This window comes from Aquarana catesbeiana, linkage group LG05 (genome assembly GCF_042186555.1).
Source record: "Aquarana catesbeiana isolate 2022-GZ linkage group LG05, ASM4218655v1, whole genome shotgun sequence".
Lineage (NCBI taxonomy): Eukaryota > Metazoa > Chordata > Amphibia > Anura > Ranidae > Aquarana > Aquarana catesbeiana.
In genome coordinates, this window is record NC_133328.1 from 601,923,702 (window position 1) to 601,941,083 (window position 17,382).

The window sequence follows — 17,382 nt, forward strand, 5'->3', positions numbered from 1 at the left end:
CAGGCCCAGGGGTTTGCTAACCTTCCAGCGGCCTTATGCTTTGTGGTTGACGCCATTAGAGATTCTATCGTGCAAACCTCCCGTCTTTCACTGGGGTTGGTGCATATACGTAGAATCCTATGGTTGAAAAATTGGTCAGCCGAAGCACCATGTAAGAAGCTACTGGCTGGGTTTCCATTTCGTGGTGCAAGGTTGTTTGGAGAGGACTTGGATAAATATATCAAGAGAATCTCTTGTGGGAAAAGCACTCTTACCTGTCAAGAAGAAGAGTAAGCGTCCCTCTTTCAAACGGACTCTTTCCCCAGCGCCGGGGGCTTCAGCCTCCAGGCAGTCTCGACGGCCGCCTCCATCAGGGTCCAGAGACAAGAGTCAACCCCAGGGACAAAAGAAGTCCTGGGGAAAGAAGCCTACTAGGCAAAACACTAAGACCTCTGCATGAGGGGGCGCCCCCGCTCACTCGAGTGGGGGGAAGACTGCGACAGTTCTCAGAGCTCTGGCAGGAGGACTTCCAGGACAGATGGGTAATCTCCACGGTAACCTTAGGGTACAAGCTGGAGTTTCAGGAATTCCCTTCTCCTCGGTTCCTCAGATCAAGTGTTCCCAGAGACCCAGAGAAGAAGCAGTCGCTCCTTCTAGCGTTAGAGTGACTTTTGTCGCAGGAGGTCATTATGATAGTTCCCGCAAAGGACCAGGGATTGGGCTTCTATTCCAACCTTTTTACGGTCCAAAAGCCAAATGGGGATGTCAGGCCCATTCTGGACTTAAGGGATCTGAACCGGTTCCTAAGGATTCAATCCTTCCGCATGGAATCAATTCGAACAGTAGTTCCCACCCTGCAGGGAGGAGAATTTCTGGCATCAATAGACAGCAGAGATGCATATCTGCATGTGCCCATTTTTCCTGCTCATCAGAAGTTTCTGCGCTTCGAGGTAGGAGGGCGCCATTTCCAGTTTGTGGCTCTGCCTTTCGGGATAGCCACTGCACCTCGAGTGTTCACAAAGATCTTGGCTCCTCCTCTGGCCAGATTAAGGGCTCAGGGTATAGCTGTCATAGCATACCTAGACGACCTGCTCTTGATAGACCGGTCGGTAGCCTCTTTGAATGGAAACTTGAGGACCACAGTCAGGTATCTAGAACACCTGGGTTGGATCCTCAACTTAGAAAAGTCTTTCCTAAAACCAGTAAGAAGACTGGAGTATTTAGGTCTGATTATAGATACAAGCCAGGAGAAAATATTTCTACCCCAGGCAAAGATCGCTGCTTTAAGAGAGCTGATTCTGGCAGTAAGGACCAAGAAGGGTCCCTCAGTCCGCCTTTGTATGAGGCTACTAGGGAAGATGGTGTCTTCATTCGAAGCAGTTCCCTATGCTCAGTTTCACTCAAGAATGCTGCAACACAGTATTCTGTCGACCTGGAACAAGAAAGTTCAGGCATTAGACTTTCCGATGCACCTGTCGCATGCGGTGCATCAGAGCCTCAAATGGTGGCTCATACCCGAAAACCTGCAGAAGGGGAAATCCTTTCTACCGGTTACCTGGACGGTGGTAACAACAGATGCCAGCCTGTCAGGTTGGGGAGCAGTTCTGGAACAGGCTGCGGTCCAAGGGGTATGGTCCAAGACAGAGAGGACCTTACCCATCAACATTCTGGAGATCCGGGCGATACATCTAGCTCTAAAAGCCTGGACTATCAGGCTACAGGGTTGTCCGGTCAGGATCCAGTCCGACAATGCCACAGCAGTGGCTTATGTCAATCATCAGGGAGGCACCCGGAGCCGAGCTGCTCAAAAGGAGGTGAACCAGATCTTAGTCTGGGCAGAGATGCATGTGCCATGCATATCGGCAGTTTTCATCCCGGGAATAGAGAATTGGCAGGCGGACTATCTAAGTCGCCAGCAGTTACTTCCAGGGGAATGGTCTCTGCATCCCAACGTCTTTTGGGCCATATGCCAAAGCTGGGGGGTTCCAGATGTAGATCTCTTTGCATCCCAATTCAACAAAAAGATAGACAGATTTGTGGCAAGGACAAAAGATCCTCTTGCATGCGGGACGGATGCGTTGGTGATTCCGTGGCATCGGTTCTCACTGATTTACGCATTCCCGCCTATTCTGCTATTAGAATGACTCCTTCGCAGGATCAGGCAGGAAAGGAAGTCGGTACTTCTGGTGGCCCCCGCTTGGCCCAGAAGGACTTGGTATGCAGAAATAGTAAGGATGACGGTAGGTCCCCCGTGGACCCTACCAGTACGCCCAGACCTGTTATCTCAAGGTCCAGTGTTCCATCCTGCCTTACAAACGCTAAATTTGACGGTTTGGCTATTGAGACCCACGTTCTGAAGAGTCGTGGGCTCTCAGGTCCTGTCATATCTACCTTGATTAATGCAAGGAAGCCAGCTTCCAGGATGATTTATCATAGAGTCTGGAAAGCTTATATAACCTGGTGTGAATCCAGAGGTTGGCATCCCAGGAAAGATGTCATAGGTAGAATTCTTGATTTTCTACAATTAGGATTAGAGATGAAGCTGGCCTTGAGTACCATCAAGGGCCAGGTCTCTGCTTTATCAGTATTATTTCAGCGGCCACTTGCTTCGCATTCTATGGTCCGAAACTTTATGCAGGGGGTGATGCGTCCTAATCCTCCGGTTAAAGCGCTCCTAAACCCCTGGGACTTGAACTTTGGTTCTGGCTGTGTTACAGAAACAGCCTTTTGAACCAATAAGTCAGATTCCTTTGGTCTTGTTGACAAGGAAGTTAATTTTTCTGGTGGCCATCTCTTCTGCTAGAAGAGTATCAGAATTAGCAGCTCTTTCCTGTAAGGAGCCTTATTTGATTATACACAAGGATAGAGTGGTACTACGCCCTCATCCTAGTTTTTTACCGAAGGTGGTTTCTGATTTTCATTTAAACCAAGACATTGTTCTACCTTCCTTTTTTCCAGATCCCTGTTCTCCAGAAGAGAGATCTCTACATTCGTTGGATGTAGTAAGAGCAGTTAAGGCCTATCTAGGGGCAACTGTTCAGATCCACAAGACGGATGTTTTGTTTGTGCTGCCAGAGGGTCCCAATAGAGGACAGGCAGCGTCAAAAGCTACCATTTCTAAATGGATTCGACAGTTGATCATTCAAGCTTACGGTTTGAAACAGAAGGTTCCCCCGTTTCAGATCAAGGCACATTCCACAAGGGCTATTGGTGCTTCTTGGGCAGTGCATCACCAGGCCTCTATGGCTCAAATCTGCAAGGCCGCAACCTGGTCTTCAGTTCATACATTCACCAGATTCTATCAGGTGGATGTGAGAAGGCATGAGGATATCGCCTTTGGGCGTAGTGTGCTGCAGGCAGCGGTACAGGGTCCTCAGGTCTGATTGCACCCTACTTGGTCGTGGTTCCCCCCCTCAGGTAGCATTGCTCTGGGACATCCCATCAGTAATTACTGAGGCTCTGTGTCCCGTGATGTTCGAGAAAGAAAATAGGATTTTTTAAAACAGCTTACCTGTAAAATCCTTTTCTTTCGAAGGACATCACGGGACACAGAGGTCCCGCCCCTCTTTTAATACACTATATTGCTTGGCTACAAAACTGAGGTATCCCTGCAAGGGGGAGGGATTATATAGGGGGTTGAACTTCCTGATAGGGTGTGCCAGTGTCCAATCACCAGTGATACCTATATAACCCATCAGTAATTACTGAGGCTCTGTGTCCCGTGATGTCCTTCGAAAGAAAAGGATTTTACAGGTAAGCTGTTTTAAAAAATCCTATTTTTACCTTCCCGCAAAGAATGCATGAAGGCAAAAAAACCTTCAGCCTTTACAACCACTTTAAGTCCATTTTGTTGTTTCAAGGACCAACACCTATTAAAGTTGAGCTTCAGTTATTAGAGTTACTTTACTTATCCCACCCTCGAAAATGTATTTTGTTTTGGGTAGATGCTAACAAGTTAAACATCCTGATAGTTCCTTATATTTTGTAGGGACTCTACATACCTACTGGTTCTGGAGATCCACATTCCTGCTGTGCCCATAATGAGCAGCTCTCACCTTCGCTGTTAGATTTGGGGGGGGGTGTCTTCTTCTTCTTCTCCTTCTTTTTTTTTTTCTACATTATGGGAACACATCAAGGTGGGCAGGAGAGCTAATACTCCCAGGTAGACATGGAATATGGAATTATGGCAGGGGGATCTTGCTAGTAGGTATTCAAGACCTATAAGAAGGAATCTGATATCCATTTTGTATGGTCTGGCCCTTTTAATACTGCCAAATTGGATGGATCGATCCTTTAAAGCAACCCCATAACAAGCTGCGTCAGACATTTTTATGCATTATTGTTGTGAAGACTACATCAAAATGCTCATGTGGGCAGATCTTCGGAACTCATAGAGATCTTTCCCTTTGTTTTTATAAGGGGTAGAGAGTAAGGCTCGATTCACACCTATGCATGTTGCTTTTGAGCGTTTTTGGAGGTTTTTTTTTCATGCTTGGCACGTTTTTGAGCAGCGTTTTTGTAGCGTTTTTGCCGCTTTTTTGCCGCGATTTGCGTTTTGCGTTTTTTTTTTTTTTTTTTTTTTCATTTTTTTTACAGTCTTAAAAAAAAATTACAAAAAAAAAAAAAAAACGGCAAAAACGCACCAAAAACGCATCAAAAACGCTGCAAAAACGCTGCAAAAACGGTGCACTTGCGTTTTTGATGCTTGTCCATTGAAATCCATTACATGCAAAACGCTGCTTTTTGCATGAAAAAAAGTCCCCGACCCTTTCCAAAAACGCAGAGATACAAAAAAGCATTGATGTGAACATGTTCCATAGGAACCCATGTTAAAAAATTCCCATGCATTTCTGCAAAATGCAAAATGCATCAAAAAACGCGCTAGTGTGAATGGAGCCTAATAGAGTTTGACATGTCAGCATCTATAGCCATCTGTGTACAATATCTTGTCATTTGTGTTGATCTTGTTTACACTGGTGGTACCGATCACCACAGCAATGTGTTTAGACATTGATATAATTAATGGCCTGTTTATTTGGATTAAGGCAATTGTTTTTCAAATTGTTTCCAAGTGTCTGGAGATGTAGCGCACGCACGTGTCGGTTTGTCTTGGTTGTGCAATTATTATGCATTCTTTAACCCCTTTTTAGTGAACAATGCAGGCAAGTTTTATGTAGATCTAGTAATCGGTAATTTAATGGCCTCGCTGCTATACTACCCATACAGAGCCTTGGTGATAGCTGTGGTTCTCTTGTACAAAATGTTTGTGAAATCAGAATAAGTATGTATTTCATTCAACACTGGACCAATCAGATGCTATGTTTCGCTTACATTGTTCCTATTTCTAGGCATAAGATCTTCTACATGTTGACAAAGAACCCACCGTTCACAAAGAACTTGGAGTCGCCCTTGTGTAATGAAGCTCTTGTTGACCAGCTCTGGAAGCTGATGAATTCAGGTAACCCACCAACAGGCTTATTATATAGAGAGTTAAAAAATGTTGTATGGTTTATTTTACTATTTTTGTTTTTAAATGAAACTTTCTCAATGTTATTAGCTGTTTTTTTTTTTTTTATTATTAATGTTATTTATATATATATATATATATATATATATTATATATTTTATTTTTTTTTTTTTTAAAGTCATTGCTATGCAATTGTCATCTTTAAAACATTTACATTAATACGAGAGGTATCCATTAGTCAGTTTGTAGTACATGCTGGGATTTCTACTAATAAAGAAAAGCATTGCCTACCTGCTTTTTGGTAGCCTGTGTAACTAATCTATATGAGGGAGGTAGATTCCTCCTTAAAGTGTAAGTTCACCTTTACAGAAAATCTGTAAGGTGAACTTACACTGTCCCCCCTGGTCCCGCTAACCTGGAGAGCGACAGTCGAACATTCTGACACATCGCATAGCCGCTTTACCAGTCAGGGAATTTGAAATCCCTGCGGCTTTCTCTCCGCTCCGGGACCGAGTGGGATGAGGAGGGGGTTCTGTGTAAGTTCATCTTACAGATTTTTCTGTAAAGGTGAACTTACACTTTAAAGCGGAACGTAACTTTATCTGAGCAGCACAAACTGAAAATGCTATTTAATTAATTTTTAATATTCAAAAGCCAACTCACCCATCCATCCATGTCTCTATGCTTTCTTTTATTGAGAAATCACTTTGAAAAGCATCCCCTAGCATTTCTAGCTGTGGCCATATTGAGTAAGGGCAGATGATTCTTTTAGCATTTACTTTTTTTTTTTTTTTTCATCTATTACCAGTATTTATATAGCACCATCAATTTACGCAGCGCTTTTACACATATTGTACATTCACATCAGTCCCTGCCCTCAAGGAGCTTACAACCTAAGGTCCCTTAGAATGTAAGCTCCTTGAGGGCAGGGACTGATGTGAATGTACAATATATGTGTAAAACGCTGCGTAAGTTGATGCCTCCGTTGGATGGACTCAGCTCGCGCCGCTGATCCCCGTTAAATCCCCGTTAAACAGGCGAATTGTGATTTTTCACAGCCACAGGTTAAACTAGTGCTACATTGTTACTTTTGTATTTTATGCTACAAATCTCTCTGTTCCAACAATATTTTAGTTAAGCCATAGAGGTGAATGCAGAGCTCTTGTTGCAGGTAATCTTGCAGTTTGAACAAAACACTGCACAAACTCATTTTCTGAGAGAATGCGTTGCAGATCAATGTAGAATTAGCAAGTTAGAGATTCCATAAAAATTATTTTTTTTCCTTAGCTTAAAATTGCTTTAAAAATAAAAAGAGGACCATTGCTACAAAATGCCCAGTCGCATGATCCTAAATCCTTACCCAGGTGTTCTCAACTCTACTAACAAATATGCTGACCATGTTTATAACAATCACACAAAATTGAATCTTTCTTGAAATTACAGCAATTGTGGGATTTTTGGGTTTTTTTTCTGTTTTTGTTTTTGTTTTTTTTTTTCTTAAATGATCAGTTTCATTTCACAATTGTGACAGGTAAGGAATACACAAGTTTGTATTTGATGTTTTGTGACAGAAAAATGCTGTAAGCTACCAGGGAGTATATAGGAACATTGACTAACTATTAAGAATCAAAAGCATTACTTTTTAAAGAATGCATTAAGGTCAATAACTTTCTGTGGTGCAGCTGCCCCGAGACCCCTACTTTTTTTTTTTTACCTGAGCCAGATTTGATCCAGTGATGTACAGGAGCCCAGAGGCTCCGGCCGCTGTCTCTCTCCTCATTGGACATATTGATAGCAGCGGGAGCGATTGGCTTCCTCTGCTGTCAATCAAAGCTGGTGACACAGGAGTGGGGGCAGGGCCGAGTCCCGTTGTCTGTGTCAATGGACGCAGCAAGTCCTGGGCACCCAATCTAGAGGAGGGGCCTGGAACGCCGGCAGGGACCCCAGAAGAAGAGGATCGCTGCAAAACTATTACACAGAGCAGAGAAGTAATAGACTTGTGTTATTTTTATGAGAAAAAGTCAAAAAGCTTTTTCACCACTTTAACCACTTGCCGCTCTCGTTCTGGGTGGACGTCCTATGACGACCCTCCAGAAAGACCGCTCTCCGCGCCCGTGGTGGGCGTGCATTGCGGCAGTCGGTGGTGCGGTGTGTCAGTCTGACAAACCGCTACACCGATCTCAGTAAAGAGCCTCCTTGCAGATCTCGCACATGCTCAGTGCAGCACAAGCGGTGTAATAGGTTTCAGGTCAGGTTTCCATAGCAATGGCAGTGTCAGAGGAAGTTGCCGCACCTTCCCAGAAGGCATTGCAAACAGGAAATAATGCAATGGGCCACGGCCAGGGAGGAGGAAGCGAAAAATGAATACAGTAGGTGCTGAGAAAAAAATGTAAAAATATCCAATTCGTTTACAGTGCGCAGTTTAATGAGGGATGCTGAAGAATTGTAAAAGTGGGTGGAACTCCACTTTAAAGAGATCTCTGCTCAATCCTTGTCATGTCTTTGGGAGAGAAAAAGGGAAAGCTCCCCTATGTGACAGCAAGGGAAAAAAAAAACCTGGCAAAGGTTCAAATAATTCCCTATTCTCCCTACAACTAAAAATAAAAGATTTTGCTATGTATACATTCCTATGCCACTGGAACATTGTCAGTGGCAGCTATTTGTTCAAGGTCATACCTACTGGATGGGCACATGTGACATTTTCTCAGGCTGTGAGCTTGCTTACAAAAATGGCACAGCGCAGATGGGGAATAACTATTATCTTTGTGGAGTTTGACCCCCGCCTGGAGTAATGCTTTAAGTGTACAGGGAGCCTAGGAACAAGTTGCTTGTGTTGCATAAAGGCCTCTAGCAAAGCTGAGCAGTATTTAATGTGCCCCATGTAAATACTTATTTGTGAAGCCTTTCATTGAGAAAAGACGCTCTGGCATATGCATTTAACCACAATCTCTGTCCCCTGGGAAACCACACATAGACTGCTGGCTTAATTACTAGCTGAGGCCATCTTTAGGGGACTTTTTTGGTTTTCCTGCTCGGGTTTCTCTCATAATGTGTGAAAGGGATATTTGAGCCTGTCACATCAACAACACTTGTAACTTTTTGGAAACCATGTGCTGAGCAAGCATCATGCGTTTCATGGCTTCCCACTGAGAGTCTTTGTAAAAGTGCTTGATGTGTGCATCAGGAAAAACATAAAAGCTCTGCAACTGAAGTGTCTTGTACTGTATGAGCCTAGGTTCTCTTGGCAGGCCATTAAGTCTAAGAAAAAGCAGCGTGTGATGGAGCTTCGTTTACAGATGGCACAGAGATGTGCAATATAGGAGATTAAAGGGGTTGTAAAGGCAGAAGGTTTTTTTATAGTTATGCATTAAAATAAAAAGCATTCTGTGTGCAGCAGCCTCCCTAACACTTAGCTGAGGTCCCTCTCTGTCCAGCGATGTCCACGAATGTCTCAGCCATCCGAGATTGTCCCTGCTGTTTAGCTGAGACACAGCAGCGGTGCCATTGGCTGCTGCTGCTGCTGTCAGTCAAAGTCAGCTAGCCAATCAGGGGAGAGGGGGGGCGGGTTGGGGCTCCATGTCTGAATGGACACAGGGAGCTGTGACTTGGCTCAGGTGCCCCCATAGCAAGCCACTTTCTGTGGGGGCACTCAACAGGAGGGAGGGGCCAGGAGCACCTAAGAGGGACCTGAGAAGAAGAAGATTGGGGCTTATCTGTGCAAATCCACTGCAACAGAGCAGGTAAGCATAACATGTTTGTTATATTTATAGGGAAAAAAAACAAGACTTTACAATCACTTTACTATGGGTGTAACATGTTGCTAAAGCTGGAGTTAGTCTTTAAAGTGTTACTAAACCCACACAAGTAAAATCAGTCTGTATATGCAGAATAGCATGCTTGTTATACTCACTGTGGAACTCAAGGGGTTAATCCTCTGTATTGTGTAAAAAGGCTGTTTTATCCTGTATGCACAGATCCTCCCCCTCCTCCAGGTCTCTCTGGGCAAGGCCAGATAAGACACAGTCAGAGTGGTCCCCCTGCACATGCTCAGTTTGGTCTCTATTGCTGTAGAGAATATTTCCTTGTTGAGCTGAGCTAGTCAGGTCACATGGTATTGACATCACACATGTGGGCGTGTATACAGATCCTAAATGACAGCCCAGTCCCTCCCTCCTCCATGCCTAGTAACTAAAAAAGAACACAGTGGGTGTGATGTCACATCTTGATTGATGGATGATCCGCCTCCCATAACAGCATGAGGACACAGAGTGTAGTTGAATTCTCCTCCTACCTGAACACAGCACTCAGGTGGACCCTGCAGTTTATCACGTGACCGTGGTATACACATCAGCCAAAAAGGTAAGGATAAGGATAAATGACTGCTCTAGTACATCTTCAAAGACAAGTCGGCAATGGCGGCCTCAATATTTCTGTTCTGGGTTCCACCTGACCCCTTCCTGTCTGTAGATTCCCTTGCACAATTCCTGTGCGGAGGGTATTTTAATCTGCTACCTCTTATTGACAGCTAGTAGCCAACACTGTGCACTGACAGCTCAGATCTCTGCTAATGATCAGGGACCAATTGAAGAATGGAAGTGGTTCCTGAACACTTTGTCAGTTATGAAAAAATATAAATATACACTATATATCTGCAAAGCCTGTATCGTAAACCAAAGTCTTATGCCGTGTACACACAAGCTGACTTTTCGACCGGACTGGTCCCACAGACTGAGTCCGGCGGACAATTTGAACGTGTGTGGGCTTCATCGGACCTGCAGCGGACTTTTTCGGTTGAAAATCTGACAGACTTTATATTTGGAACATGTTTCAAATCTTTCCGACGGACTCTAGTCCGGTCGAAAAGTCCGCTCGTCTGTATGCTAGTCCGACGGACGAAAACCGACGCTAGGGCAGCTATTGGCTCCTGGCTATCAACTTCCGTATTTTAGTCCGGTCGTACGTCATCACATACGAATCTGTCGGACTTTGGTGTGATCGTGTGTAGGCAAGTCCGTTCGATGGGAAAGTCCGTCGGAAAGACTGTCGTACCAGTCCGGTCGAAAAGTCCGCTCGTGTGTACGCAGCCTTAAGCCCCTTTCACATGGGCTGTCTGATCAGGTCTGCCTGTCAGTTTTTCAGGTGGATCTGATCAGACCTTGTTATACTTGTTATGCTTGTTACACTCACTGTGGAACTCAAGGGGTTAATCCTCTGTATTGTGTAAAAAGGCTGTTTTATCCTGTATGCACAGATCCTCCCCCTCCTCCAGGTCTCTCTGCCCCTATGGAGGGGCAGATGTCCACTGAGGCACGCTGCTATGCAATCCGATCCCGTTCGCCAAATCCAGATGGCTATGGTCCTATTTTCCATCCGTCTGGCGAATCGGATGAAAACGCAAAGGTGGTCCGTTTTCATTAGATCTCCCCATAGAGCAGAGCAGGACTTTGACAGGTCCGCCTCTGCACAGTGAGCAGAGACGGACCTGACATCTGCCTGCTCGGTGGGGATTAGCGGAGCAATCCCCGCTGAGCAAGCCGAGTCCGTCAAATGGTTCAGCCCCACGTGAAAGGGGTCTATGATGTCTTTAAAAATGTATAAACATTTGAATATGCAATTTAATCAGTGTTAGTCAATTTAACAAGTGAATGCTGATGCTGCTAAATTTGGTGTGGGCAGCTAGGGCTTCAGTGACTTGTGGTCACAGAAACTGCAAAATGTAGATATGATGCTACCTGATGGAATGGAAAAACCTCATCATTACTGGGCTTCAAGTTCAAGAGCTGGACACCACTAGACTATAGTCAAGTTATTTTTGTTTTCTGCACTGTGATTTATTTCATTGGTTGTTGTAGACTATGCGGTGTGTTTTACTTACAACTTGTAAGGCAGTTTTTGTCTATCCCACAGTTTTTGTTTTTTTATGGATTATTCACAATAGTGCACTATGGGTAAAGCCTTCACTGGTTCACCATAGGGGCACCTCTAGATTCAGAAATATCTTGCAAAACATTTAGGATGGGTTCACACTTGTGCGATGACAGGCATGGCATGTGATTTGCACCGCATTGCTGTGCAGATCATATGCGATGTCTGTGCGATGCAAATTAAGCCATACAAACTGTCTGAAATTGAGTCACATTCGCACCATAGTGGTGCAGGACCCTTCTTTTTGGTCCGCACTGGAATCGGATGGCATGGGTGTTCACACCTATGCGATACGATTCCTGCACCATTTGACAGCTTACACTGCGATCTGTGAACCGATCTGGGGGTGTCATTAACTTTACATTGACACCCCCAGCAGTTCACAGATCTCAGTGTGAGCCAGTGTGCGATGCGGGAATTGGCACTGAATCGCATGGTACCAGTGTGAACCAGAACTTAATGCTTTGCAAATGCCAACAGCTTCACAAATCTTCTACATATTGGCATTTTTACAATGTTTCACTCTGCCACTGCTGTAGTTGAAGTCATATTTGTCAGCACTTAACAAATACTTAGAATAGTTGGGAATTGGTAACATTTTGCAAACATTACTATGTTATTGGTAAATCTATCAAATAAAACCGATCCATAGTAAAATATCCTTGCATATTCTTGTCAGAATAACATATAAATAATAATCAGGAAAAAATGATGGATAAATGATAGCATCCAAAAAGAGTATAAAGAGAATAAAAATTTATAGACAACAATTTACATTAAAAGCACTACCTACAGTATATACACAGCGTACATTGCATAGAAATGTAATCATTTTGAATTACAACTATGATTGTATCAGGAGAATGGTATGACCAAAAAAAAATTCATAGTTGAGATTTAAATGGTCAAATTTCATGTAATGTATACTGAGAAATTTAATGTGAAAATTTGTCTGAGCTCTTATTGAATTTATACATCGATTTTATGCACTTATGTTTTGGATATTTTTTTGCTATAAAATAGTGCTATAAAATAAAGTCCATTTTAAGTCCATTAAGGTAGAATGAATGAATGTGTGTGTGGGATGATGGCACGCTAACGAGTGATATTTTTTTTTTTTTTCTGTGACTGCTTCTTTTTGGTAATAGGGTAAAATACATAGCTAGATTAGGTATATGGATAAGCTATGATGAATATGGTCTCCAGTAATTGTGATATGCACCATATAGACTGTTTTTAGTTTAAAAAAAAAAAAAAGTAGAGGCGTTCCCCGTAACCGTATTAGCTATTGCACAGAAACCGCACTGTAAGAAATTGTACCCCCTAAGTCTTGGCCGTGTGACACATTTGAACAAGGATTTAATTGTGTATCTCAGAGCTCTGAATTTGTTCATTGTTGATCTATTTTCTAATCGGCGATTTGCGCTCTGGGAGGTGGGGTGAACTGACAGGCTGCTCGCCAGACAAACAATCTGCCAAATGTTATAGTAGGGAACTGGATCCTTTCTTTGTGTCCTGAAGTACAGAATACGATTTTGTTTACTCGAAGGAAGTCTGAGTTCTGTTCACTGCATAACATTCAAAGTCTCAGTAACATTTTCTATATGTGTTGTATTAATCAGCCCTGGCAATCTGTTAGAAAGCTGCTGTTTGGTTTCTGATTGTCAGTTAATAAGTAAAGTAACTTGTTAAAGGATAAGTTTAAAAAATATGTGCTTTTATTATTTTTTTGTTTCTGGGGTCTCTAAAGCATTGCACCAGCAATCAGCAGATCGCTGGTGCCATGCAGGTCTCCTGCAGACCTGTCGGTATATATGTGTGCCCGTACATCGTATGGGCAAGCAGATACAATCTGACAGGAAGACTCCATGAACTACCGCAGCGCTCCACAGCGCCATAGTGATTTGTTGAAAACTTCAACCCGACAGCCTCAAAGGCTGTCAGGACTTGTAGATTGCCATTCACAGAGGACTGTGAATGAGTGATGCGGGCGGGCAGACGAAGCCCCGCTCGGCCGCCTTTTTTTTTTTTTTTAAATTTGTGACAGCTAGTGATGGGGTAGAAGATCCCACGCTAGCTGTCGCAACGGGGGATGAGGGATGTGTGGGGGCCGGTCCGTTCGTAACATGTTACTCCCTGAATATGGGTGTAACTTATAACATGCTACGAAAGGCGAACTTATACTTTAACTTTGACACCTGTGGGGACAATTATGCCGCGTACACACGGATCGGAAATGCCACCAGTAAAACTCCGATGAGAGCTTTTTGTCGGAAAATGCAACCGTGTGTATGCTCCATCGGTCTTTTGCTGGTGGAATTCCAGCCAGCAAAAGATTGAGAGCATGTTCTCTATTTTTCGGTCAGGAAAAATTCCTATCCGAAAATGCAATTCGGACGCGCAAAAAATCACGCATGCTCGGAACAATTTGACGCATGTTCGGAAGCATTGAACTTCATTTTCTTGGCTCGTCGTAGTGTTGTACGTCACCACATTCTTGACGGTCGAAAGTTCAGAGAATTTTTGTGTGACCGTGTGTATGCAAGGCAAGCTTGAGCAGAATTCCATCGGAAAAACCATCCAAGTTTTTTCGGACGTAAATTCAGATCATGTGTACGCGGCATTAGAGTGTGTTTTTTTTCCCAAAGCTTTGGATAGTGTGTAGAAGGATTAGAACCTATTCAAGAAGAATTCCAGGTACGGATATTTTAATCATTGTTACATTGGTCCAGCTTGGTTGAGCAGTTATGTTTATATCATACCTGGCTGATGCTGCTGGAAGCTGACAATTATTAAAGCTGTCACCACTACTCCAGTGATCCCCACTTGTTTCTGAGTTCCATGCTGAGTGGTTGCCCTGCTGCATTCTGAACACAGGAGGTCGGCCACTCTGATTCAACAAGGTGGAGCATTCTCTGGTGAAGAGATAGCAAAACATTCTCTGAATGGTGCTCATACCAGGTGGCCAACCTCCTGTGTTCAGTTAGACGTGGTGTCCAATCAGAGACTGCTTTGCCTTCATTCATAAAATGCTGATTGGCCAACCTCCAGTGTTCAGAATGCAGTAAGAAATCAGTGGGGTAGCTTTATCTACTTCAGTTATTACTAGCTTCCAGGGACATCAGCCAGGTATGGTTATACATAGTTACATTGGTTCAAGCTGGACCAATGTATGTATAAAATATCCATACCTGAAATTCTTCTTTAGGTTTTTTTTTTTTTTTTTTTCTTTTGCAGTCTGTGTCTCCATAATGGAGATAATTTTTCTCTTTGTGCCAGTGATTATTGTCGCCAGAACTGAAAGTGAGGGAAAATTGTGAATTTTGGCTTGTCACCAACAGAATCTTCCACTGGGAACAGTTGCTCCAGTAATACTCATCCAAGAGGGGATTCTCCTCATTTTGTAAAGTTTTCCTTTCAATTCTTTTTTGTCTAAAGGGCCTGAAGTGAAGAGGAATCTCTCCAATGAGACACAGATGGCAAAAATATTGTACATGATATGGATTTTATCTTTCCCTAATGTATCCAAATTGAATTAAAAGGTTTTGGCTTTAGATGTACTTTTACTTTGCAAAACTAGACAATGGGAGATTACACAGACGACTTACTTGTGTAGATAGATAGATGATTCATTTTTTTTGTTCAAAAAGCAGGTTGAATAAAAAAAGACACTATTCCCTCCCACATTCACAAATCCACAGTGCAGTTGGATGGGGGAACCCTTCACTTGCCATTACATGAATCGAAATTCGGCTGGGCTGGATGTATGGCCGCCATTAAAGTAGACCTTCACTAAATTTATGCACTAGGCATCATGTACTCTTCCCCTCTCCACAGTTTTGCCGTCATGTATGGCCACCTTAAAGCAAAACGTTGGCCAAACTTTATTCTTTTTTTTTTTTTTTTTTAGTTGGAATGACTGGGGTCGAGTTAAAGTTCCTGTCAGGCTTTTATTTCTGTCTTTGACCCTGCTGCAGAGAATATTCACTAGTTGCTGTCTCTGTGGCACAGAACAGGATGAGTGTGGTTGTCATATTGATGTATGAATATGCCACTGTTGGCAGTTTTGCCAAGCAGGCTGCAAATCAGCAAAACTTCTGAACCCAAATTCGAACACTATTGAATTCAATGGTGACTGAATTCACAAGGTCGGTACTCCCGCTGCTAAATGACAAATTCCCAGCTGGAACATTGTGTTTTGATAGCGGGACTCTCCGCTGCCAGAATACAATGATCAGCAGCTGCAGCCACTAAGAAAAAAATTCCAACATTCCCGTTCAACAGAAGTCGATATAACAATCAAGTTCTGTTGAACAGGGGCACATCCACACATGGATGGAAATTCGTCTGGTCCCTGCTGAATTTTGATACATCTGTGGCCAGCTTTAGTACACTACTGTGCGTCTGCATCATCTAAGACAGCCTTTGTCAACCTTTTTACCCCACAGGACCCCTTATAATAATTTTTAGGTCTCAGGGTACCCCAACTAAGATTAGTCTATCAGGGGTCATTAAGAAAATGCCCCCTACACTGGTGGTCAGTGGGAAGATTGCTCACCTAATAGTGTCGCTTAGAATGCCACCATTGCAGTCAGCTAAAAAGATCATCCAAGTGGTGTTGGAGGTGAAATTATGCAGGCACCATCAGATAGGTGTGAGCCACAGCTCGAGAAACCCCTAGCAACCTCTGGGGGAACCGTGGGATTCCATGGAGCCCTGGTTGAGTGTGGCTGATCTAGTATCTTAAGTTACAGCTGTAAGACAAATAAACAATTTGTGTCCCCTGAGTGTGTTTAATTACAGAATCCTCTTATTTTAACATAGCGTGCCTTTAATCAGTAGTCAATTTATACCTGAAGGGATTGAATTATGTATACTTCTTCATAGTTACTTTCCCCAGTAACCACCAACCTTTTAAATGTTGCAGGTACTTCACATGACTGGAGACTACGTTGTGGGGCGGTCGACCTCTACCACACACTATTTGGCCTCAACAGACCTTCCTGTCTGCCATTGCCAGAGCTTGGACTAGTCCTTAACCTGAAGGAAAAAAAAGCTGTACTGAACCCCACCATCATTCCAGAGCCGGTGACCAGCAGCCAGGATCTTGTGCCAAATGCCAACATGCACGGGCAAGTCGGAGGATTTCAGAGCAGCGTAAGATTATTAATATATAAGGGTTCTTAAAGTTTAATGCACATCTAGCTTAACATCATGTTCTTGGCTTAGAAATAATCCATAATATTGGCAGCAGGCAGTCATTTATACTATAAAAACTGACATAGCTGAGAAGCTTCTACCTAAATCGGCTTTTCGCTTTTTCTCTACTTGGTTGCCTACATCCATCCATAAAAATGACTGATACAGAATGGCATCAGACTAGTTAATGATTTGTGAGCAATCTATGAGCGATCTGGAGCACATCTGGTCTTATTTGGGTCGTAGTACTTTTATAGAGACCTGGATGACCTTGGTTTAGATATTTATGTATGCCACAATGTACTTGCACAGAGTGGAATTAGAAACACACAGGGGCACCTCAAAAGTGATCTTTTTTTTTTTTTTCTTTTAAAAGTGAGTGGAGTAGAGCAAAGGTCTCCCAAGCTGCGGGCAGGATGTAGCCCTTTGTTTGCTTTTATCTGGCCTTTAGGGCACTATTACAACCACTGGCATGATGGTTCACTATTCCTCCCACTGATATTATCTACGATGGGGCACTATTCCTCCCACTGACACCAACAATGGGCCACTATTCCTCCCACTGATATCTACGATGGGGTACTATTCTTCTCACTGATATCTACGATGGGGCACCATTCTTCCCACTGATATCTATGACGGGGGACTATTCCTCCCATTCATATCTACGAAGGGGCACTATTCCTCCCACTGATATCTACGTGGGGGACTATTCCTCCCATTCATATCTACGATGGGGCATTATTCTTCCCACTGATATCTACGGTGAGGCACTATTCTTCCCATTGATATCTGTTATGGAGGCTATTCCT

The 17,382-nt window shown here is 43.3% G+C and overlaps 1 protein-coding gene across 1 annotated transcript in view; it reads left to right on the top strand.

Annotated features, from left to right (window-relative positions):
• Window positions 1-17,382, top strand: part of TAF2 (TATA-box binding protein associated factor 2) — a 164,737-nt gene that overhangs the window by 125,510 nt on the left and 21,845 nt on the right. The window contains exons 22-23 of the mRNA XM_073632181.1: window positions 5,328-5,437; window positions 16,299-16,528. Of these exons, the coding sequence (XP_073488282.1) occupies window positions 5,328-5,437; window positions 16,299-16,528 (340 nt within the window). The remainder of the gene's footprint in view (window positions 1-5,327; window positions 5,438-16,298; window positions 16,529-17,382) is intronic.